The sequence below is a fragment of the Patella vulgata genome, chromosome 1 (assembly GCF_932274485.2).
Source record: "Patella vulgata chromosome 1, xgPatVulg1.2, whole genome shotgun sequence".
NCBI classification, from domain to species: Eukaryota; Metazoa; Mollusca; class Gastropoda; family Patellidae; genus Patella; species Patella vulgata.
The window spans coordinates 74,747,212-74,774,079 of NC_065879.2; the positions used below are offsets into that span (position 1 = coordinate 74,747,212).

The 26,868-nt window shown below is 33.7% G+C and overlaps 2 protein-coding genes across 2 annotated transcripts in view; one reads left to right on the plus strand and one right to left on the minus strand.

Moving 5' to 3' along the window:
* Window positions 1–365: 365 nt before the first annotated feature.
* LOC126808710 (transmembrane 9 superfamily member 1) lies at window positions 366–22,797 on the minus strand. The gene is made up of 15 exons (XM_050533637.2): window positions 22,541–22,797; window positions 20,691–20,780; window positions 20,368–20,449; window positions 17,542–17,646; window positions 16,970–17,088; window positions 16,523–16,632; window positions 15,705–15,768; window positions 13,523–13,594; window positions 12,848–12,995; window positions 12,121–12,246; window positions 9,089–9,181; window positions 8,370–8,480; window positions 6,122–6,284; window positions 5,234–5,425; window positions 366–4,771 (listed from the first exon to the last, which is right to left on the minus strand). Exons 1-15 carry the CDS (start codon window positions 22,619–22,621, stop codon window positions 4,570–4,572), a joined length of 1,758 nt encoding a protein of 585 aa, XP_050389594.2. The 5' UTR covers window positions 22,622–22,797; the 3' UTR covers window positions 366–4,569.
* A 251-nt stretch (window positions 22,798–23,048) lies between these two features.
* The window catches only part of LOC126808701 (DNA-binding protein SATB2), a 58,099-nt gene continuing 54,279 nt past the window's right edge, over window positions 23,049–26,868 (plus strand). Inside the window, exon 1 of the mRNA XM_056098869.1 lies at window positions 23,049–23,431. Coding sequence (XP_055954844.1) covers window positions 23,345–23,431 — 87 coding nt within the window. The 5' untranslated portion in view covers window positions 23,049–23,344. The remainder of the gene's footprint in view (window positions 23,432–26,868) is intronic.

The window sequence follows — 26,868 nt, forward strand, 5'->3', positions numbered from 1 at the left end:
TAATTGGGACAATTTTCGACTTATTCTCCTCAACTGAGGTGATGTTTGGATTTGTTCAATTAAAAACGTTACTGGGCTCCAATGGGGCATGGCAAATTCGTAAAGGGGTAAAATGTATTTTAGCTAAACATAGAATATATTGCCAGGATTGTGCTTATTTAGATTTTTTCAAATGAAGCTGCATATTTTGACATTTGTTTTACTTATAATTTGCCATTCATATTCTCATTAAGTGACATCTTCAATGCGCATTCTCTACAATAATAGGCATTGGGTTCTTGTTATATTTCCTCTAAAAATTACTGGTTGTAGTACGAAAATGTCCTGGTGCTAAATTATATGAAATAACAACAGCACAACATACCTTGGTATTTTATATTTTTATTTACGTCTTCGACCCCACCAATTTTCAAATAACAGTCTCTTGAACATCTAAGCTCAGTTATGTCTTACTAAATATTCAATTTTGAAGTCACATATGCAACAATATAATAATCTATTATTAAAGGCCATTCATTCCCAACAGTTATTTAGGTTAATCAGCCATAAATAATATGATCAATATATGTAACAGCATTGTGACCTGTATTTTTTAAATCTATCAAATCCATATTCCACAGTATACTATAATAAGGAATGTAAATCTCTATTTTTAGTAATATTAAATAATGTAGATAAAACTTTTTAGAAGTGCTTGGAAAGGTGCATGTCTGTCTTCAGGTAAAATAAAAACCCAAGACAACCAAACCTTTATATTAAATTATATTCTTTAAGACAGTACATATTTTTTCTCTATTTCATTTCCTTTTTGATCACATTTCAAGGGACTGTTATTTTCAAATATATTTCCTTTTAATACGCCAACATGTATTGTGGACTTGCACTGTCGTCAGCTGTGCCAGGCATCCAACTTTGCTTGTGAACACTATACAGACTACAGTTCCTAATCTCACCATTTAGTCAGATTAATGATAGAGAGTACTAGAGTGAATTTGATTATCTATAATAGAATATATGAAAGAACCCTACTGATTTATTTTTTCACATAGTTATCTGGACTACTCCAGACAAAATTCTAACTTGGATTTGTGCATTGATGCAAAAGAAGAAACAGTATTGATTTGGAGAATTTACTTATAATTATCTCATGATTATGTTTGACTTTTAAAGCTTGTACATGACAGAATTATAGAGTTTTTTAAAACATGGTTGGATTTTTTTAAAAATCTATACAACAGGATTTGTTGAAATTGATTTTAGAATAGGTCGACTTCTCTCCAGGTCTGTTTCATTGACCCTGTTAACATAAACTTCACTTTATTTAAATATATATCTCTAAAATTTAACAAAATACACAAGATATGAGAATAACATAAGATATGGTTAAATATATACAAAATGAAGATAAAACAGTAATTAATTCAAAGATGAAGATTGATAGATATAATGTCTTGTAGACACACTTCCATTAGACAAAAACAAATCATAATACAATGTTGATATCAGACCATTAGGTTTTAAAAAGGGAACCATTTTTAATTAAACAGAGTGAGATACTGTTAATTCTGGTAATATGATTTCACCTATACTGGCACCATTTTGATTTCTGTACTGGCCTTAATCCAGTGCTTTAACTTGATGCAGCTCCCATTCTATAGAAAAGATGTATGTCTGAATTTATCAATCTTCATAGTTGTCAAATGTAAAAAGCACAGAATATATTCACCCTTGACAGACTACAAATCTTATCAACTTGTCCCTATTAGTACTTATTACAAAATAAACATTATTTTAAACTTAGTTTATTTGACTACAAATGGCCCCCTGTTACATATAACAATTTTATATTAATAATAACAATATTTACATATGTATAATAAGTACATGTTGTTGGAAAATATGTGACCACAAAACACATTCCATTTATTAACAAAATCAACACTGCAGGGACTAAATTTTCTGATTCTAAATTTTTGATACTGGAATCTAAATGCTAAGCAAATAGATTATTATTATTCTATATTAATACTTGTATAATAATTATGATTATTAATAATAAAAGAAAATTATCCAAATCAACTACATTGCAACATTCTATTTTATAAAGCTTTTAGCCAGTCATTTGTTCTAGTCACATATTTCCAAGCATATCAATTGATGAACTATACCAATAGTTATATGTACTAAAATTCCCTCTTTCCTATGACATATCCAAAACTACAAATGTGATCACATCATCAGTGCATTTATTACACAAAGTTACTAATAAAAGAGTTGTTGGAAATCATTTTGAATATCACAAATATTTCTTTTCTGTCAGTTAAGCATATTTTTCTCAATTTGAGAAAATGAAAAACCTTCTGGCTTGAACATAATGAACAGATTATAGTTCTCCATTGTTCTGCCATATATATAACCTGTGGTTAAACAGATTATAAACATAAAACTTAGTCGAACAGAAATGTTAAACGGGACAATAGTAGGAATTTAAACATATAATAAGACACAGACAAAATCAAGTTTAGTTCCATAAAAAAAATCACCTCTAATTTTCAAAACATAAAACACATTCCTGCTTGTACCAAAGGTAATGCTCCATGTAAGAGAGTTGTCTTTTTCTATTTTAAAATGTCTATCGTGTGTACACAAATATACATTCTCGGCATCCCCAGTGGTCTCATTCCGTTCCACTCCACTCCACCCTGGGTTCATCAACGGATATTTACGTATGCAAATTATCTGCCCTAAATAGTGGCTTGATTCTATGAGCCAATCAAAAAACAGTTTATAAACCAGTCTTAGCCTCAGTGTTTACATTCACAACAATATGGCGGTTTGTTCGCTCGATTATGAGAAAGTCTGCAATAAATTTAGTATATAAGAAGTGACATACGTGCTAAAACATCTTTTCGATGGGAAAGATGTTTTTATGTCAGTCAAAACAGGCAGTGCAAGTCGTAATGCTATCAAGCGTATTGGCAGATAAAAATAGAACAATCATCAAGGGCAGATAATCTGAATACGTGTCTTGCCCATGGATGAACCCCGGGTTTAGTGGAGTAGAACGGAATAAGACCACTGGGGATATCAAAGATAACAAATATACAGTTTGTTTATCAAACAGTATTAACATTAGTAAACAAATAGAAAACCTAAATGTTTGAATGTAACCATAACAACAAAAGCTAGTCACCATATAACTTTTTTTATTGGTTAATATACTGAATCTAATTTTATCTGTGTGTTGACATATTTTCTTTTTCTTCTCAGAATTTTGTCAACCTAACAAGGTAAATAGATTTTAAAAATAAACAGAATTACAAATTCAATTAACAATTCAGGACAACTTTTATGGCCCCCATAAACAAAGCTAATAATGACAATCTTTCAGCAAAAATATTGAACATATTTTCTCAAACATACAAGAATGAAATATAAAAATTTACACCACATGAAGTACCTATATACATTTAAATATACATAATGAAAGAGAATTAACCCAATTTAATAACAAAAAAAAACAAAACAACCAAAACACAAGCTAGAAAGAGATGTTAGAAATAATGTTTAACATTTGCCAGGTCCTTTTGGTACTAATAAATAGTCATTCATTACATAAGGCAGGACAAGCTTCCTTATCAATTCATGACAGCAAACTCCTTTGTGAGTGCTAAATATAAAATATTGTAACCAGCTTCTTTCCCTTTTTTTAATCAAATAACTTATAATATTATTATTAATAGGCCTTCGATAAGTCTCAACCATTTAGTTTGTAAAATTTATAAATCTAGTTGAGTTATCTCCTCTGTTACATGATTCAAAGTTGTACACACTTTGAGAGTGCTCGATTGTCAGTCCAGATATTGTAACCAGCTTCTTTCCCTTTTTTTAAAATCAGATAACTTATAATATTATTATTAATAGCCCTTCAATAAGTCTCAACCATTCAGTTTGTAAAATTTATAAATCTGGTTGAGTTATCTCCTCTGTTACATGATATAAAGTTGTACACACTTTGAGGGTGCTCGATTGTCAGTCCAGAATTGCTAGAATTGAGTTCTCTCACTGTCCCGAAAAATAGGTAGTGTTAGTAGAATCGTGGTGTAATTAAGCATTTCGGCAACAGTGATTGGCTGTCATCATAGATTCAAAGTTGTTAGCAGTCTTTGCTGTTTGCACATTCAAGGTATGTGTCAAAGGGAGATAACTCATTTATCACTTTCAAGTGTTAACCAGGTTATTGCATGATTTTGTAATAGTAATAATCTTGGCTTCCTTAAGATCACACGGAAGTCAAATAATATAATGAGAAAAGACAAAATTGTAAATGCATTGAATATCCATTGTTCATTTTCCCATGTTAAAGATTATGATATTCAAACATGAATGTAATTTCTAATATACATGTATTTTTGTGTCATGATAATTGTGGTCCAGATATTAAACAATGTGGTACTTTTAAAAGTCTTTAGCTTTGTGTATTATTATTATACATGTAGTGTACACATAAACAAAACAAAGCATATCTTAACAATAATAAAACAGAATATACAAATATAATTTGTGGAATTAGTCCATCTTTAAGTTAACGTAAATATAGCGAACAAATTTTAATGAAGCAAAGAAAGAGACCGTACCCAACATCAGGAAAAACACATAACATGTCAGAAACGTGTAGCCGAAGAATTCTATAGACTGCAATGCTCCAGACATATTTGATCGTTTAAAATAATAGAATAAGGCGTAGAGAAAGACGAACATGCCTGTTGACCTGAAATCAAAACAAAACAGAATAAAATGCTTGGAAACGTGACTACTGGTAACTACTCAATGAGTCTAGATGTCACATGAAAAAAATGACACCTTAGTGAGGTCTAGGTCAATTCGTCAATAGGCAGACGAAGTGACTTATCGTCAATAGGTTACGGTAGGAAGATAAGTCACTTCGTCTGCCTATTGACGAATTTCCCTTAAACAACTACCCCCTTGACAATTGCCCCTTTGGTGAGGTCAGCTATTGGTCTATCGAGATCAGAGGTTGACTTAAAGCGCTGAACCTTTAATTCCCTCTTCTTTAACTTATGAAGAATACTTTTCTGCTCCATCTGGGATAATGAAGATGGGCATACGCCATGCAGTTTGCTATGAGGCAAATTTTGCCTCACCCTACTCTTAGTTTGAATATCATCTGTCAAGGGGTGATTTATGTACACTGAAGATATAATATACATACCCAGCACTAAATATGGATCTCCACCACCATCGATAATCTTCTGCAGAAAGTTGAAAATAGGTCAAGGCCACCGAGATACAGGCAGTAACACTCAGCAGTATACCATATACAATAAATAAAATACCAAATAAGGTATATTGTTCTCTACCCCATAATGTTGCAAATATGTAATATAACTCAACAGAAATGGCACTGAAATTACAAGGAAAAAAATGATTTCATTCCTTAAATATGTGAACAGAAAGGAAATAAATGTTTATTCAACACCTTTTTGTAGTTATTTTAGCAGAAATTTGTCAAGTCTGTGTTTCTGCCTACTCTCCATCAAATTCAAACTGTCATGGCAGCTTTTATATTCATTACCAATTTCTGGATGGGACATTCCCATGGTAACGACAAGATGAACTTTCCAATATAAGCAAATCTGTAGTAGGTTGTTCTCAGCCAGCATTTGAAATGTGATTTAAAGTCCTACTTTTCTGCACCAACCGGGCTATAGAAGACAGGCATATTCCATACAGTATACTATGAGAGAAATTTTGCCCTGACAGCAGTGCTACGGCTTATTCCCATTTCCAATTGTCAGAGGATCATTAACATGACACCATGGTATACAACGAACTTAGTTTTTTTTATCTCATCCAAGTGATCAAACATTTTTCTATGCCAGGCACATCATGCACCACTGATGCGATGAAACCACCAGGATTGAACCCAGACCGCGAGAATCACAAGCCAGAGGAGCTATCACCAGTATCCAAGTTGAGAGTCAAGTCTGCTACCCACACAAAAAGCTATTCTGACCAATTTTGTTTTAAAATGTTAAATGGAAATGATCACTTTTCGGAAAAGCAAATACGAAACCTTCATGAACAAAGATCAACATACCTAAAAGGCAGAAAACCACCAACAACACAATGAGCAAATGCAGATCTATACCAGGGTACACTGGGAATTTCACGCTGAATATTTTTAGTTCGACATGGAGCATCAAAACTCACAGCCCAATTCTTACCAAAGATTCCTCCTATCACAGTTAGAGGATAGCCCACTGAAAAATAACACAAATATGTTACTTTATTTTAAATATATTTTAATTCTTGAATCTCTCGTTTCATTACATACATTAATTTTTTAATCTTTTAGAGGCATTTAGTGACTGGATAAAGCAATCCACAAAAACACACTTATGTAAAAAAAAACCAGCTACTTATTTATTTGGGCGACGTTTCGAAGAGTTTTCTCTCAACATTATCAAGCTAATACAGTAATACATTAATTCTGAGATCAATATATACAGAAATACAGTAATACATTAATTCTGAAATCAATATATACAGAAAAACTATAACAATAATTGATCTCAGAATTCTTATATTACTGTATTAGCTTGACAATGTTGAGAGAAAACTCTTCGAAACATCGCCCAAATAAATAAGTAGCTGTTTTTTCCATAAATATGTGTTTTTGTGTATTAATTTTTTACATAAAACCAGCTGTTTTATGTTCATTTATCTTGTTTCTGTTCTTTTATTATGTTCTTTCATTAAAATTAAGTCTTAAAACAGTTCATGATTAATCATCAGTATTAGGGCTGTGTCGATACAGTTCATTTTCTATACGATACGTATTGACGATACGGCAAACTGATACGTATCGCAATATGGTGACATCACAAATTATGCCCAAAATAGTCTCAAACTACATTCTGTTTCAAGGCTTTTGAGATGGGTAAGCATCAGGGTTTTTAATCGATTTTGAAACGAACCGGCCAGAATTGGTTCAAATGAGGTCCCATAGGAAATGGGTTAATTATAAGCTTCCATTCCCTTTAATATAACTAGACTTCAACAAAATTAATTCTTGGTAATTTGTTATGGAGAATGTCATATTCTGATGTATGTAATTACCACAAAAATAACGACAGGTACACCTGTTGAAAATTTTCCATATTTAATTCACATACCAGCTCAGGTCAGTAATATTCCAGAATAAATTACTGCCTTAGTTTATTCGATGAAATGTTCGCGTTACATAAGTCGATGATCTAAAATATTAGCATTTTTCTACTATTGCCAGTATGAGAAATTGCTTTAACCAAAATAAGATGATACGGCAACATGGCATTTCTTCATAACACAATTTGTAGTTTTTTGTCTATCATGTAACTAGTGGCGTAACTTGCAAAAGTTTTATTCATTCGTTGATAGACAAATGGCAAAATTGTCACGTGACAACCATAATTGAAATTGCTTTAAAACAAAAATTCCGTACGATTATGATATAGCCTTCAATAAAAACGACAACATTTTTAAAATAAAATATAAAATATAATAACGGTAAACACTGTTTAAAACTGGTTTATTGACCTAATTGCAACCGATATGTCACATGTCATTGTAATTTGGCATTTGAGATTCTTTCAGAAAAATATATTATTAATGACTGTTTCTTGGTGTATTCGGTGTTCTATCAGGGGATTATATTCAATAAAGATTTAAATTTACCTAACAACTGGTCAGTGAATCCATCAATGTATGATCCAGTTATTATTTTAATATCTACCAGTACCTGGAATTCATAAGGAGCGTGGAAGACGCTTGATTGGCAAACCATGCCGAGATCGTCTTCTTTTGCAAGGTGGGTTTCATGGTATTTCTTAAACGATACTGCGATACGCTATATTATGTATCGATATAAATATCGCTGGAACGTATCGATACATATTGGTGTATTGATAATCAGTATCCTATTTTTATTAACGTCAAATTTTATTATATTATTTGTGATCATTTTACATAAGTTTATTTTTTACATCCATGTATGTTGTTACCATTTTATTGTAAAGCTCTTTTGGCCAACCTTTGTAGAAATAGCGCTATATAAAAATTCTTAATAATAAAAGTAATAATTGTGTCTCTGTTCATTTATCGTGTTTCATTTCATTCATGTTTATTCATTATGTTTCTGTTCATTTATCGTGTTTCATTTCATTCATGTTTATTCATTATGTTTCTGTTCATTTATCGTCTTTATGTTCATTTACTATGTTTAAAGAGTACATAATGGTTTTCATAATACATGTACATTACAAAACTATCCATCAATCCTATTTATTGTAATTTCAGTTACTTACCGAATACCCACAAGGCCATCAATAATATCACTGTTTGCCATGGTAATGCTTGTGTTGTTCCGTAACCCCAAGCAACAGAATTAACAATAGCCCAAACAAGGAAAAATGGTACTGAAATGAAAAACAAATTATCAAAACGGATAAAATGAATAAACGCTATTTTATTCACGTCCGACAAATTAATATTTTTGTCAAATAAGGATCCAAATATTGTTATCTTAATTAAAAAGATAAAGAGCTGGCCGTTCTTGTTATAAAAGTTCAATGATAGATATGCAAACTGAATGTATTGGAAATTTCATTTAAATAACTTTATTCTGAGTGAAGTTATCACTCTTTGAAGTTTTAACAATATGTGGCATAGATAATAAATTTATTGTTGCCATTTGTTTATTTTATGTATATATATATAGTTTGTAAACTGCAAAACCCAAAATAAAAATTCATTTTAATTAAGAAGCAACTGTGTTATCAATCTGTGCCACTCAAATCATGTTCAATCTTTCCATAGTGTAAAAACGAGAGCAGGACAATTTTTTGAAAATATCGTGATATTTGTTTCCAGGCATATTGCCCAGCTCTAGTAATACTAATATATATATGCTTCATGGAGCCTATTGCTGTACTTAACAAGCTACTCAAAAGCATTCAATGTTGTAATGGTGTATGCTGTGATCCACCAAATGTTTAACGTCTACATAAAATTAAACATTACTTACAGGCAAATAATGATGATGTAAGGTTTATATTCCATACCCAGTTATCACCTCCCATCTTTTTAAACATATTAGCTGCTACATAACCACTGATACCTATGATATATTTAAACAATTAATAAAATGTTTACAGCATTACATCAAAACAAGACGCTGTCTGCCTACAATTAACTATGCTTGAGAACAGACACAAGGAAAATTGACTTTTTAATTGACAATTTGGGGGATCACGTGGCTAAGTGGGTAAGGCGCTGGCTCGCTAGCCTAGAGGTCGGATGTTCGATCCCTGCATTGGCCGAGAAAGTTCATCCCGATTTTCCGGCGTGGTTTCCCCTTGTCAGCGATGCAGGACGGAGGGCCCAACAAGGACAGATGTCTAGTCGTTTGGATGGTACGAAAAACCGAGGTCCTGTGTACACATTGGCGTGCACGTAAAAGATCCCTGGGCAGTTGGAATATGATATAAGAGTAGGCCGTAGCACGGCTGCCCGGGCAAAATTTTCCTCATAGCACACTGTATGCTTATGCCCGTCTTCATTAGCCCAGGTTAGGAGCAGAACAGTAGGACGTTAAACCCCATTTCATTTCATTTTTAATTGACAATTTAATTCATGCATGAACGATTTGAAAATATTGAGAAGTATTTATACAGCTTCCATTTACAGAAATTTAACATGCTTATTTAGTCTTGGTGTGTATGAAATATGTAAAACGAATTAGAACCACAAAACAGAATAGTATACTCAGGCCGATTAAGGCACAGGCCAACTAGGCCATGGCTTCCATCTTTTTGTGGCCCCACATAATCATTCTGTGTTTCAATAAATGCAAACTAATGCAATACATGCAATGTATACTATTCAAAAAAAGTAGGGGATATTTGATTTTTAAGTGTTATTAAAGTCACCTAATGAAACTGACGAAGAAACAAATGACAAAATGAAATGAAGTTCACATTCATCGATTTATTCCAAATGATCGTTAGACTAAGTAAGGCACAGACTGACCATTATAAGGGTAAAATGATACCCGGGGTCAAACAGCAAAGTTACCACAGCATCACAACCAAGTCAGTAACGGGTAAATCCTCCTCTGTTTGCCAAACAAGCTTTGATCCGACGTGGCATACTCCTAATGAGACGTCTAAGGTCATTTTGGTCCAGATTGACCCATTCCTGTTGCAACGCAGCAGCAAGTTCTTGGACATTGGCAGGACGTTGTTGACGTTGACGTAACCTCTGTCCAAGCATGTCCCAGACATGCTCGATGGGGGAGAGGTCGGGACTCAGTGCTGGCCAAGGTAATGTGGTGATGTTCTGTTGTTGGAGGTAACCTGTAACGATCCTGGCCCTGTGACATCTTGCGTTGTCATCCTGGAAGATGAAACGGCGGCCATGACGTCGTGCGAACGGCACAACATGGACTGCCAAGATGTTGTCCCGGTAGTACTGGCCTGTAACACGCCCTGCAACAACATGTAAAGCCGTTCTTCCAGCAACAGTGATGCCTCCCCACACCATAACAGAACCACCCCCAAATCGATCAAGTCTGATGACGTTAACGTCTTGGAAGCGCTCGTTTCGACGACGCGTCACCCTCCTACGTCTGTCCAAAAAATCAACAGTGAACCTTGACTCATCTGAAAACATCACATTGCTCCAGCGTCGATTATCCCAGTGTTGACGATCCCTACACCAACGACGTCTTGCCTGAATGTGATGATCTCTCAAACAAGGGATCGCGCGAGGACGTCGGGCGCGAAGGTGACCCCTATGCAGTCGATTCCGAATCGTCTGGCCACTCACTCTCACACCAGTGTCTGTTTGAAGACGAGCGCTGATCTGATTTGCTGTGATGACACGATTTCTCAATGCCAAGGTACGGATAAATCGATCCTGGGCTTGAGTTGTCGCCCTTGGTCGACCTGAGCGTGGTCTGTCCTGTACAGATTGTGTATCACGGTATCTGGACCATAGCCTGCTTATGACAGACTGAGAAACATTCATCGTCCGCGCCACAACCGCCTGTGTTGTGCCGATCTGTAGCATGCCAAGGGCACGTAACCTTTCATTTTGGGTAAGCCGACGCATATCAAAATTTGTTTTCTGGTCACTAAAACAATAAAACTGATGTTTCCACCCTGGAATTCAATGCCACAATGACTGTAACATTCAAAGTCAGAGTCGTGCAAATCTTGGGTTGGACCCCCATGATGATCCCAAGCATCACCTGCATTCCATGCGGTAGCTATTGGTGCGTTTGGGCGTCACATGTAACTGGAAATGTTTCTTCTGTTAGGTTCTATAGTGACTTTTTTCGTAGTCATTTGCATATTTTAGTATTATGCCCCCAAAATCAAATATCCCCTATTTTTTTTGAATAGTATATAATGTACATATACATATGCCACTGTATATTTTCTATTTGATGGATGGACGGATGTCTGTGTAATAGGCCCCATGAAATATTTTGTACCGAGATCTATTCTTAAAGTAGATAGTTCTCCGTGTGTACAATGGGTCATTTCAGGACTAACATATTATTTCCATTCGAACAACTAGACATGTACCGTTCCTAGGCCATTCGTCCTGCATCATGCTGACAAGCCGACACCAGGAACTTCTGAGCCAACACTGTGATTGAACATGTGACCTCCTGGTTAGTGTGCCAGGACCGTACAAACCGTGCCCCCCCCTCCACCCCATTTTTGACATAAGAGAGAGAGAGAGAAATGGGGTTTAACGTCCAATCGACACAAACTAGGTCATTTCGGGACTAACACATGGTTCAATTTTATTTCAATCATTCGCTTGCACGTAGGGGACTTTAGCAGTGGGAGGAAACTGGAGGACCCGGAGAAAACCCACGAGGTTGTACAGGCGACCCTACTCCTTGTCACGTACAACCGGGGAATCGAAACCCTGCCAGTTGATTCAATGACAGACCGTATGATACAGCGCGCGCGTGCTAACCATTCGATCATCCAACCCCCCGTTTTGGACATAAACTTAAGTAAATATCAAGTAGGTACTTACATGAAGTAAAAGCGTAGAGCACGATACCAGCTGAATTAATAGCACCATGACGATGTACATTAAACATTCCTAACATAGCCATTAATAATATTCCTGTAGCTAATGCTAAAAACTGACTTCCAACACCTGAAATTCAAATCAGCCTTAAAATAAAAATCACCATACTCAGAGGTGTCATTCAAAATATATTTTACACCATATGAAAAAAATATTCTGATTCTCATGAATTATTGCTCTTTCATATTTTGCAGGCCCAATTACTGGATAAACCTGGTTAACGTTTTCATACCGTTAATGAATGTACCAAGTGTGAAATGAATGCTCTTTGAGCCAGAAGTGAAGATGATGTCCCCCGTCCCCCGTCACCCACCCATCCAACACTTATCAATAACTTCTCGACCACTAATTCATAGGATCAACATCTTGTTGAGCCATAGTCCTGCACGCCTGTGGTTTGCTCAAAAGATTATTAATATGGCCAGTCATCATTACCGCATGTAAATACCATGTTCACAACATGAAATGAAGCATGCTCGAAACATTTTGTTTTTTTTTAATAACCATGGAAATTAAAAATTATTAGCATCTGGTAAGTGTTTATATATGGTTGGCATTCAATGTCATCACTGTACAGTTGGGAAGGTTCTTGAAATTGACAACATATGGAAATGTACATCTTGTTGATTTATTAAAAGCTAATAAAAGAGAATTGAATATAACAACTTACCTAATATGGCACAGAAGACATTTTTACCAGGTGGAAATCTAAATACATCTGTATGTATTATCTTCCAGCCATTATCTTCCTGATCTAAATCATCATTTTCATCATCATCTAAATTATATCTAGCAAAATCACTCTTCAATACACGAGTCTATATAAAAAATCATAGTTAATAAAGAATTAAAAACAATGTAAAATAATCTCCTTTTAAATCATTGCATTGTAGTGTCTTACTATCATGCATATAGGTCACATCAGGCAAGGTATTGCTACTTTATGTCTAAATAAACATGTTGAGGTACTTCATTACTGTTATCGCTCACATTTTTTCATATAAATTTTTTTTTATGGCTCTGGACCCTGTTTCACGAAATCTTAACTAAAGATAAAATCCAAATTTTAGTAGATACTTCAATTGTTTTTGGCTAAGCACTAAAATCAATCTAATATTATCCAATCAAATCACTAAAATTTGGATTTTATCTTATCTTAGTTAAAATTTCGTGACGCAGGCCCCTGGTTAATCTTACTCTAATTTGTAACTGATTGGTTGATAAACATTTGTTACTTGATACAGAAAATGCTGTTCAGTCATGTAAGACGTGTGTAAACATTTATAAGAGCGTGGTATCCAAGACAGTAGATGGTTAAACAATAAAATGTAATATTATAACATACCATGATAATAACAACAAAACCAATCAAGAGGAAAACTAGAACCATAGAATTTATAATTGATAACCAGTGAATCTACAAATATAAAACAATGAATGAATGAACTAAAAAAAAAAAAAAAAATTGCCAACAGTTTCACGGTGGAACACAGTGAATTGCTTGCTTGTCAATATCGTCCCGAACTAGCATGTTAAAGTAATGTGTACTTTATTTAAGTTGAATACAAGTATGTTAATCTTGAGGGAGGGTCAAACTAATATTGTCTACAATAAATTGAAAACGTGTATATGTATAATGTACAGGTCGGTTTGAATAATAACCCAAAGTTCCCCGACAATCTATATCGGTTAAAATTTTGAACGTACATGTATTACATTGGGCTATACATGTATGCGAACAGTAAACAACTTACAATTTCTTAAACATATCATTTGGTTTTCGTATATAACTTCCACATCGTGACAAGTAGATTTAATCCATTAATCATTGGCTATCAAATCCAAATTTTAAATTACATACGATGGGCTTTTACACATTACTTCATTACCCACAGATTCAGGTAATCTAAATTAACAATCTGTAAAGCACAGTGCATTACAATATAAATCCATCCGCAATGCGTAAATCGGTGAGCCACATGGTCAAAAAATGCGGCAAAAGATTGAGTTGTTAGTCTCAACATGGGACTATATTCTAATGCTGTGATACTTCGCAAAAATCTTGACCATTACCGTTATAAGACAATAATGTATTACGACGTATGACGCAATAAGAGTTGTACAAAAAAAGTTTATACACAAGTTTTGTGATTGATACCGACGAATAAATGCGCATACATATTTTAAAATTGGTATGAGTACAAAGTATTGGCAAATGTTCTTTGATTCTAATTACTCCGATTTACATCATACAAAACAATCGCTAACGCTTCTCAACTGCCAAGCTAACAAAGGATTTTGATACATCTGCAGGAAGCCATTTCACTCTATAAGACTGACCAATTAAGTTAATTAATACAATGTGCTTTATTAATTAAAAATAGATAAATTAAATACGATGGGCTTTAAAATAATACTACATTACACTCTTCATTTAAATAAACAATTCACATTTCCATGTATCATAAATCACGGGGACCGATACTGCACGTTCCAAATTAATCAAGAGTAAATATAATTAAACATAAACTTTATAATTTCATAATTTGTCTCCAATATTAGGGCTTGGTCACCTTTCACGAATACATCCAAATGTTTTATTATTTAAAATGAATAAATTAAATAAGTTGGGTTTTAACATAATACTAAATTACAGTCTTCATTCAAATATTCCATGCATAATAAATCATATGTCACGGTGTCATATTACCCGCCTAATCTAGCCAATGAATCAACTCTGTGACTATATGTATATTCTTACGCTATTGTTCTTTGCAAATATATTTTTTGAATGTGTAATCATTAGATTGTATTTGAGTTAGTCTCTAAAATAAAATAAGGTCACAAAGGCATGCAGATTTACTGTGTTGTGTGTCATATATATTCTACAAATTTGGGGACTTATTTGATATGTATTCATTCGCCCAGTGAACAGGTTTTATACTAGTAGAATTTCACAATCACATAATGTGGTGCATTACTTCTTGAATATAAACGAATATAGACTTCCTTAATTTCAGCAAAACAGGTACATTGTACATGGTACATTGTTGTTTGTGTGTTCATGTAGATCTATTGCTGATTATAAAATATTCAAATGCTCCTTCAGTGGAAATGTTCTAAGTTGCTCCTTTACGTAGGAAAGTAAAACTTACAAATGCCGTAAAAGTCCTTCACAGTCATCGGAAAATACAAATAAGTGAAATGCTTCGAGAAACAAATCTAATGAAATGTTAGCAATTCCCTAGCGTGAATAATGTCCAGCACGAAAATTTGGCCATCGATAAATAAAACATTTTGTAATACTTCAAGACAACAACGCTACTGTATAAAAGCCAGCGGGAAAAGTTGATGAAAGGCTCACAAATTCCTTGCGCGAAGCATGGTGGATTCCTAATGAAACACAGTGGATTCTAAGCGAATCTCAGTGAAAAATCTTTGGGACGAATTGTATGTATGTGTTTTTTGCTTTTAATGCACAAGTGGTTCTAATTTTACAATAGTAATATTAAATAGAAAAAATTTACCTCCAATGTTTTAGGGAAGAAACTGTTATCACGAAGTCGTTTACTTCTATCTTCAAACTTCATACTAAAAATAAACACACAGTAATGCAATAGAATGAACTGATCCTTAAAATGGCTTTGTGACTTCACCTTCATTTCCCCCCAATAACATACTGTAACAATTATATTTTTGATACTATTTTTTTTATAATTTAACCTTGCACAACCCAACAATCACCAATTTACAGCTTGCTAATCTGTTATACCGGGATAAAAAGGAAGAAATGTGGGTTTAATGCTCCTAGACACACATCAGGTCATTTCGGGACTAATATCAGTTCTAATTTTATTTCAATAATTTGCTTGTGCGTAGTTTATTTTAGATGTTTGGAGAACTTGAATACATGGATAGACATACAAACCTACTCCTTATAAAGTCTATGGGGGGTGTTGGATGGCTGAATGGTTAGCGTGCGCGCGCTGTATCATAAAGTCTGTCATTGAGTCGACTATCATGGTTTCGAATCCCAGGTTGTACGTGACAAGGAGTAGGGTCGCTTGTCCAACCCCGTGGGTTTTCTCCGGGTCCTCCGGTTTCCTCCCACTGCTTAAGACCCCCACTCGCAATCGAATTATTGAAATAAAATTAAACCATATGTTAGTCCCGAAATGACCTAGTTAAACCCCATTTCTCTCTCTCTCTCTCTCTTTATAAAGTCTATGTACAAGCATGGAATAAAATTCATGATTGTATCATAATAACCTTAGACATTAAGATTATGTTATAATGAATGGAAGACGGTACACATATATACGTTTGATGATAAATAAAGACTTACTTTGATTGGTACCATTTAACACTGTAGGTAAAAGCTACTTCAAACGGTGTTGGTACCGCGTCTATACTCACTGGACTAATTTCCTTAGTTGTTACATTTGCATAAATTATCTACAAAATACATCAAATACACCTCAAAAAGCAAGGTTCATAATCAGTCTATTATTGCCAATCTATGCCTCATAAACCAGTCATTCATTTTGCATACCAAGAAATACAAATATCTAACTGGAATTACAATGTCGGCATTCTGGTTTTCAATACCACTCATAGATGCAACACCTTTCAAATGGGAACCGGAATTGAAAGATTCTTTTTGCGGACCATGGAGAGATTTGGTACCCTTGACATTCTACCACAAGAGAGACAAAGAGAGTTTCATCATGGCTCCCTCTGGTACAAAAGAAACTAAAATCAGGCACTTATGTTTAATTAATGACTAACTTACATGGTCACCATTATATTCTATGTTAAAATGTAGATGTGCCCATAGATAGATTTTATGACTGTGAGGTAAAAATCCTCCTTCCTCTAAATGTCCAATAAAACCACGGATTGGAATTTCATCTGTAATAATAATCAATAAATAAACATTAGATCTTATGTGGAAAATTAATACAAATGATGTGGTTTTACAGGAAACCATTCCTTGATCATTATTCATCAAGAAGTCACAAACGAAAACATGTTTTAAAAGTTTTCAAAATTTAATGTTTAAATTTGGGTCCAGGAAACAAAATTAATTTGTTTCACTTCTGCTTTACGCGATGAATGTCATGAAAGTATTGGTCATGATACTTTTTTTACTGTTCACATGATGGCAGTTCTACAACAAATCTAAATGATGAGAAACAATTTCTGTATATAACTAAGGTGCTTCCATTTACAAGTATACATCAGGTTTGAAAAATCTAGGTACTCTTTGTATTCATGGTTCTTACCACAAAACTATCACATTGACCAAACTTGTCGTGCAACAGAAGGATCAGAGATTTCAAGAAATTATAAACTAATACTCACCAATAACAAACTCAAAGTAATAAAGATCTTCTATAGCATTCCGCAGCAATGAGAGGTCACTTTCAGAATAATGAACCTTACACAATACTTTCTTGTCTTCTTCTTCTGTTTAAAAGAAAATTAAAATAATATTACTTGTTGAAAAAATCCTTATTTACATGTCTACGATATTTGAAGTAATAATCTCATGAAAAAATATCCTTTGAGCTTTACTACTAATCTTGAATGATTAGAAGCTGTACCATTTTTTCAGCATTCCAGTCGCTATTTATTGCCCCGTCCCACTGCAAAAAACACTGATTAATATGTTTCTGCTCCTCCATAAGCCGATTCTTCTCTTAAACAAATAGTTTGAGCAATGTTGAAATATATGTACATTATTCTAGGTTTATTTCCTGCACTACAACAGTGATCAAAGAACTCGCCCATCAAAGATTTATCACTTTAATTAAATATGCATTATGCAAGAGGCAAATCTGCCTATTGCAAATTTGTCTATTGCAAATCTGCCTATTGCAAATCTGCCTATTGCAAGTCTTTCTTTAGGTCTGAAAAGTTTTATAAATTATTAATTAGACATTTATTAACATGAAAAGACTACAATCAACTCGCCATATTATCTGTCCGATTTTCATTGGATATGAATCCAATCTTCTGTGCAATGCCTGTTGACAATTAAACGCAAAAATGGATAATCGAGACTTTGTTAATTATCGTGCCACCGGTAACAATGACAATTGAGGCTACAGAGATTTTAAAATAAGGTTTTCTTGGCTTAGAGTGAAGCAATTTAACTGAAATTTTCAGAATAATTGAGCATAATCCATTCATATCATCTATTTTTTAACTATTATAGTGAGAACTGCCAGCTCTTTATCTAATCCTCCATAATGTATCTTTAATAAGGGATGCTTCAACAAATATCTCCTAGCCTTGTTGAACCAACCATTTGTTTGTTCGTTCCTGGAGTTTTACGTCCACTACCACCAAGGATGATATCGTAGACAACTAAACCAACCAGGCTTATGAAGACAGACATACATGTACACTATGATGTGTGCTATGCAGTAAATTTTCCCTGGACAGCTGCATTTCCACCTATTGTTTGTCAAATTTACACTGCCAAGGTTTCTTTTATGTGCACGACAACCATCTACACGACCTATACCCACATCAGTACAGTCAAAAAAATTGTTGTCCTCAGATTATAGATAACTTTAGTTTGTAGACCATCCACAACTTATTTCAGCTTAACAAAGGGCAATAATATCAAAAATTCTTGTAAATTCATAAGATTCCATGTCAGTCAAAACAATAACTTTAGCTGCTAGAGATTCCACAAGATTTTTCAAAGTGATCCAAAGACAATAACTTTGCAACTGCTTATATAAGAAATCATTGTCATTTAAAATGCTTGTCTGATGCATGGCCATAAATAATGTCTATTAATTATAAAAAATAATCAATGGGGAACTGTGATGATAATTTTATTTACATTTCAATTTTGGCATATAAAAAAGCACCCAAAACTTTATAAAACGGGCATTAATACTTTTGTCTCCATCACTACAGCCACAGAAATGAAATGAGAGTTTAACTTCCTACTGTTCTGCTCTGACTGGGTTAATGAAGGCGGCTGCATACGTCTTTTGTCAGTGCATAGCAGAATATTGCAGAAAAACTAATTGCGTGACAAACGAGGCTATCAAAATGGCTACAATACCCTTTGGAGACGAACAGTACTTTCGTCGTGTTTAATACTGTAAATCACTGTCCAAAGTTTTAGGGAAGACCTCAGATTAAACGAAGGGCTGTCATTTTGCTGTACTTACATTGTAGGAGAGATTTGATTGAATGGGAAGAAAAGACACACTCCCTCAATCAAATGCTCAAGTATCAGAAGTCAATCCAGCAATGGCCACAGAGGGATTTCTCGGGCCATTGCTTCAGGAATATGGTAAACGCTTGTGCAAAATGTATTACTCTATAAAGCGGTGGACACACTAGCCGAATCAATCAGCGTGAAAATTCGCCTAGTGTGTCCACTGTCATTCAGCCGAATGATTCACCCGAATCAAACAAATTTGATATAAAAATCTGACCGAATCATATTCGCCTGGTGTGTCCGCTTCGCCGAAGCATTCACCCGATTTTAGAATTCGTTAGCCAATCACCACTAATGTCGAGGGTCACATGATTGTCTGGAGACAAAATGGCGACTATCATCGAGACTTGGAATTCCGCAAAAGAATCGGAACTTATTACTTTATGGGAGCGTAGGGTTTGTCTATATGATACCTCCCTGCCAGATTATAGAGATCGTACAATCTTTCGACGCTGTCGAATACAGCATAAAATTTAAAAAATTCCCAACGCTGCAGCTATTTTCCTCTTTTTCTTGGTCGCAGCCATGTTTAATCATGTGACTTGTCACGTGAAAGATGATAAAATCGATTGGTGAATCGGGCGAATATAATATTGAATATAATATGATATTAGGGTTTTATTTTGAGCATTTGAGTTTTTTTTACAAATATATTAGGGGTTATTTTGAATAAGATATTAGGGGTTATTTTGAATATGATATTAGGGGATATTCGGAATATGATAATTGGGGTTACTCAGAATATGATATTTGAGGTTTTATTGAATATGATATTAGGGGTAATCTGAATAAAATATTAGGAGATTATTGAATACGATAATAGGTGTTGATTTGAATACGATATTAGGAGTTGATTCAAATACGAATGCCTTTTCAAAAGTTGTTTAGTATCCGATGTGCTTAACAATAAGGACAACAAATTGATTTTTATCTAAACTTACTCTTAAATTTGATTTCATATAAAGACTTGGCCATTCTATCACCATCCAATACTTCACCTAATGTTAAACTTTTATGTTCTATCTGAAAATAGATTACAAAATCAAATATCAACAAAATTCATGGGAAAGTGCTAATGACACACACCAAATGTTACCTGTTACTATAAAATAAACTGGAATTTTCTAAAGTCGAAAAATAAAATATAAAAGATCTGTTCCTAATTCATAGCCAGGGATGAATTTTCAAAATATGGAAACACTTTCTGTGGGCACCCAAACGGTCATTATGATCAATGTGACGTAGAATAGTATTTTAGACTTACTTGTTTAGGTCGACATACTGGAAGTTGATAATAATGATACGTTTCATGAGGATTGAAATATGGTCCAACTTTATTCACGTATAATAAAACCTGAAAATATCCAATAAAATTAAACAATTAGCTTTGAATTCATTACATATACATTCCTGAAGGCAATAGTAAAGGGCTGTATCAATGGAAAAACCATTGCTCTATCTATTATGATCGAAGTGATTTTATATTTTATGTTTATTATATGAGTGACATACATGTATATTTGCATTTGCAGTTCTTTTTAGCACTATTAACAGATCAAAAATTGACCAATTTTATTGTAATCTGAAACATAAATATTGTAGACTTGATCATTCTCATCTATATTGTTTCCACTTCAAATACTACAATGAATATAGTCTGGACAAACTAGTCGTCTTGGTGAACAATTGATAAATCATTGGTATCGTACATTGTACACTAAATCATTAATATTTTATGAAGTTCCGGTTAATAAAATCTTTGTAGTCTCTACCAGTTCACCCTATTTAACATTAACATAATTATATAAATCAAATTAAGTACATTGTTTTTAATTTAATGTGACAATATTGGTACACTAGTTGCTAGAGAGATATGGTAAAATTGGCATGCCAGAGATCTGTGGTGATACCACAGGCTAGAGATATCTGGCAATATTAGCATGCTAGAGATATGCGGCAATATCAGCAGGCTAGAGATCTGTGGAGATATGAGCATGCTAGAGATCTATGGCGATATGAGCATGCTAGAGATCTATGGCGATATTAGCATGCTAGAGATCTATGTCAATACTGGTACGCTAGAGACATCTGGCGGTATTGCCATTCTAATAGTTTTTGACTCAGCAGATGGTGGCAAAAAAAAAAGCCTAGTATGAAAAATGCACTTTATTACTTTATGATTCACAACTACTTTAATCAGAATTAATTAAAAATACCCGGCCCAATACACAACTTTCGCTTACTTGCAAATATTGTCACAAGTTAAGTTAATCAAGCAGTATCTTAAACCGACTTGGAACGTCCATTTCGTACAGCTTTACGACTTTCAAATTTTCCCTTTTTGCGCAGTTTGATTGGCTATTGTTGATGTCATATATTTAGTCCTGTCTTCTTGACGTTCAGACATCACAGACCTCTCCCGGTTTAATGCTTCAATTTAAAAGAGATGATTTGTACCCATGCCAGGTAGCTTTATATACGTAATTGTAGTTTGGTGTGTCAGAAATGTAATAAATAACAATAATCAATCTTTGTTTTGAAGATAAAATTGAGAGTTTGTCGTAGTGACTGATTCACAGCTGCATCTGCCAGAAAGAACCATCCCTTACCTCGAGGCACGCAAGGTTGAAAGATGAGGTTTCTTATCTATGCGGAGCCATGCAACCTCTACCACCTAAACTGTATTGCGGTGAACATTTACCACAGTAATTTAGTAAACCTATCACTGCACAAATTAATTAGATCTATATTATTTTTATATTTTATACGATTAATAAAATAAATCATTATCGCCACAGCACTATTCCATCTATTATGTTGTTTCTAATTCATTTTACGTGGACAGATGAGTAAAATATTTTTTAAGTCACGTATATAGCCATCTTTGCAAGTCATAGAGCTACTGCTACTTAGACCGATTTTATTAAAACTCATATTTGACATTTTTATGTGCATTCGGGTTTGTGTTGTCAAAAAATTAAAATAAAAAATAGATGGATTTGTCGGCACCATGGTTAAGAGGTCCATTGTGTGGACAAAAAATAATAATTCAGCGAAATTTTTAATGCATACTTTAGAAAAATGTCTAATTATTCCAAATAAATTGATTTATACCTCATCGCCCTCTTTATACGTGGCAGAATTTACAAAATTCAATGTTACTGCCAACACAACAACTTTCAGGAACGTCGCCATGTTTGTGTACACGTTAACAACGTGATTCTGCGAGATGTGAAGAGAAAAAAAAAGTAAATTAATTTTGCGAATATTTCTCAGCAGTTGACTAAATACACTGAGGGGGTTTTCTGTAAATGAAAAATAATTCGTCCATAATATCGTGGGGCACCTGTCGGGTCGGCGTAGGTCACATGCTAATCTCCGGCGCACTACATTCGAGGATCATCTGTGAATGTCTTAATACGCGTATATTCAGTACCGCCCACTTAGAAAATAAATTGTGTCATTTATGATTCTTACTAAGACAGCTTTAAATAATTGCATCTATTTGTGTTATTCTTGTGAAAAAATTAACAACAGATTTTAATCAGAAATATAATCCCACAATTGTTGTACTACTTTCTGCGGAGACACAAACAAGGGGTATTTACATACGTGAAGCGGTGGCTAATCCTCTTAGGATCTGCGAGAGAGATAAGTTGGGGCGGTTTTGTCAAACAAATTGCATACAGAGAGCATCGTTATCGAAATGTTTTTTATTTATCTGCAATTAAGAAAACATGGATGACAAGTTAGGAACAGGGCTATACACAGGAGCAGTGTTTTTAACGATTAGGAAGAACGAAGTGGAACGATAATCCAGCCTCAACTCGGGACTTATGTTTGAGTTAAGGTCTTTGTGTCTTAAAGCGAATTAACTGTTATATTGATAAATTAGGTACGGCCACATCACGGAGGAAAATGGATTTTAACGCCGCACTGGAGACATTTGCGGAGGCTTGGGTGGTAGCAAACACTCCAACAGCAGTATCGAACCCCGAAAAACAGGTATGTTTGAAATATTGTATTATTTTTACGCATGGATGTGATTTTTTAAGTGTGTGCATGTTTGATCCAATGTTGACCCATTTAGCTGTGTGTGAGTGATGGAGTTAGCGGGCTATTGTCTGTCTATCAAGTCATCAACTCAGTTCACGAGGCGGGTTTAATTAACAGGGCAATCAAGTCGAGATTAACATAGGATTGGACGGAGGAAGGAAAAACTTGAACCAGTTCAAAATAACAGATAGCGGTTCGGCTTAGATAATTTTGTCGTCTGCTATAACCGCATTTAGGACAGATAAGTGAAGTGAAGACGTGCATCGTATATTTGATTATATATTTTAAATTAATTAGATATAGAATAGATACCCCCCCCCCTCCTCCAATATTTTTTTTAAGTGCCTTCTAAGTTTATGAACTTGTTACAAATATTATTTTGTACAAATAATGACTAATATATTGGTAGCAATGATGTTTAAATTTAAGATCTTCTATTACATTAGTGCATTCTTTTACATTTTCTTCAAATAAACATATATATTCAACTCTTATGAAATTTGTGAAATTGCAATGCAAACGGTTAGAATGCATGTACAATTTAGAATTTTGGCTAAACATATCGTTCAGATCAATTTGACTTTATACTTATAATTTTACTAATGAAAGTGCGTTCTGATGTCCAATAACATGCATTTGGCTATTTGCAAATATTGACCAATATAGTAGTATGATGCCCAGTGATAACCTTTACTAGAGTATATTAAAACAAAGTATACAATAGTATCTTTTGTGTATTTATTACTAGAACAATTGATTATTGTATTGTTTTTATGTATATTACCATGGTATATTGGTTTATATTGCCCGAGGGTATATCATTTTCTCCTGGTCTCTCCTGTCACATTCTTGTATTATAATTGTCGCTGGCTTACATTTAACAGTGAAAGTTATAATATTATCACAACTACTTATACTGTTATTTTCTACACTCACTAAAACATTTTACCATTCTATCAATTTACTGTTTGTGATATTTAGAAGACTTTTATTGCAAAAATAGCAATAGAATGGAGATATTAAATTTGAATAATTATTTCCCAGATACCTAGCTCTCATTTGTGTCATACCACCAGCTCAGAACTTTCCAATCAATCTAATTTTAGATGCCATGGAATTACATGTACCAGTACATGTAGATACACGTATCATTGAATATGGACCTGTGTTCTTTTATCATTTGTTTTGTTTGAATTTTGTTGTGCCCTGTGCAGTTATCCTGTCTTTTAAAAGGATTAGGTAAGCCAGGTTTACACAATTCCATACAATGTATACATTGTACCTTTTTAAAAACTACCACACCCATTGTGGATTTGGAATGTATTCTCAGCCAATTAATCTCTTGTAATTTAGCCTTTTCCTTGTGCATTAGAAAGTTGTGTGATGGCAGCGATACTGATATTGACTTACAGTGCATAAGACAAAAGATTTTATTTTGTGGGTATATGAACTTTTATCAACTTGAAGGAATTAAAACTGATCTGATAAGATATTTGTTTTGATATATATTTATCATATACATATACATGTAGATAGATGAAGAACTTTTAAAAATCTGATAAATGTATAGTGACCTCAATTACATGGTTAATGAATTTATCAATAATAACATGAAGAAATTAAAACCTTTTCAATGAAATAAGAAATACACATTCATCATACTATGTACAGTACATAGGCCACCAGCCTTAATCAGTAATGATACACATGTACATGTTATATGATCATCAGTTAATCCAGAATTCTTGATGAATTTCTAAAAGACAATCATCAAATTAATATTTGTTGGCCATACATGAAATATTATGTACATAGGAAATATACATGTACATAGAAGTGTATCCATAACTTTAGAAGACTTATAAGATGTTGTTAAGCCAAATCGATCAATAATTTCTTAAAGGAATTAAAACTTGTATTATAGTTGGTAACAGGTTGAGAGTTAATCAGTTTTAGATTAAAGATTTTATGCACTCTTATTATCAGTGGTGTAGTGTCTATTCAATGTTATCGATAATTCTCTGTAACAGGTGAAAACATACTAGTCTTGTGTTGTCCAGTCATATTTGGTATATTTTTCTTATATTGTCCAATTTGGCAGTAAAAATATTCTTATATATGTATGTAAATTTTTATTAAAGGGACACAGTCACTATTAAATTGACCATCAGATCTGATTGGTAAATTTCGTTTTCAATTTGACAATATTTTGCTGTGTACAGTTAAAATTCTATCTTTATTACGTTTCGCTACATGTACATGTAAGCTCTAATTTAGAATGGCTGCCACCAGACTGCAGCGAGTTTGGAAAATCCCTAAGATGAATAACCATTAAAGTTCACGAGTTGGACATCTCAGAAACTTTTCTTCATTTAGAAGTCATACTGTATATTACTATAGTGAATTGTCTCTTTAATGTTATGAATTAGTTACTCATTGATGATTTAGTGATTGTTATAACTCAACTTAGAGATATATTAAAGACCAGTAGCACCTGTTTCCAGGCTAGAGACCTCTAGATTATTGTTCTTGGTATTAACTTTTTATCCTTTAATACACCACATGTTGAAATTATTACAAAATATTGATCCTAGACAGAGCTTGGTCCGTTAATATTATTTTCATGCACACACTATTTACTATAACTACTGTAACGTCTGTTAGAATTATCATATATTTTTATTATATTATATCAATGCTCTTATTTCGCTCGATTTGGCCAGTGAATGTCGGACTGAGAAATATATTTTTGACAGACAAATTATATGGAACTAGACCCTTGTCTAGAATGTCATGTTTTAATCCAGTCATGGACCCAGAAGAACTTTGACAGGATATTTTACATGTACAAGTGCTGCCTAGTCATTTTAGATGGTCTGGATAAATAATTATCCTAGCTTCTAGTATAATGTAAAACGTCTTGAATTGGTTTAAACATAGCATTTTATAATAAGCATTTTTTTTTAATGGGTTCAAACATTTACCAGTTGGAAATCGAACTGGAGGATGAGATTCAGAAACAGCCTTACTGAGGAGAATGGAGCTTTCAAATTCTGATCAGATGTTGTACCCACTGCATGATACTTCTATGTTATGTAACAGATCCATTACACCTGTTACAGTGTCCTTACAAATCTACCTGTAAATAATGTTGGTTGTATAGATCATTGATTAGTTTACTTTATTATTAACTGTAGAAAACTCAAATTAACATAGAGTTGCATGATCAAATTGATTTAATTAATACATGTAGGCCCTACATGTTTATTACATACTTGTACATATACATTTACGTATACATGTACCACAATTGGTGTCTTAGTTTGATTTGACTTAACAGTGGTACATGTACATATACTGTACCTGCACTCAAAAGTCTTACATGT

Bases quoted from the DNA above. Each gene is read 5' to 3' on its own strand.
- LOC126808710 (XM_050533637.2), bottom strand. From the start codon at position 22,621: ATGGCGACGTTCCTGAAAGTTGTTGTGTTGGCAGTAACATTGAATTTT. The intron at 12,247-12,847 runs GTAAGTTGTTAT...TTTGAATTTCAG, and splicing joins TGTCTTCTGTGCCATATTAG to GTGTTGGAAGTCAGTTTTTA. The intron at 8,481-9,088 runs GTAAGTAATGTT...TTTTCATTTCAG, and splicing joins TACATCATCATTATTTGCCT to TACCATTTTTCCTTGTTTGG.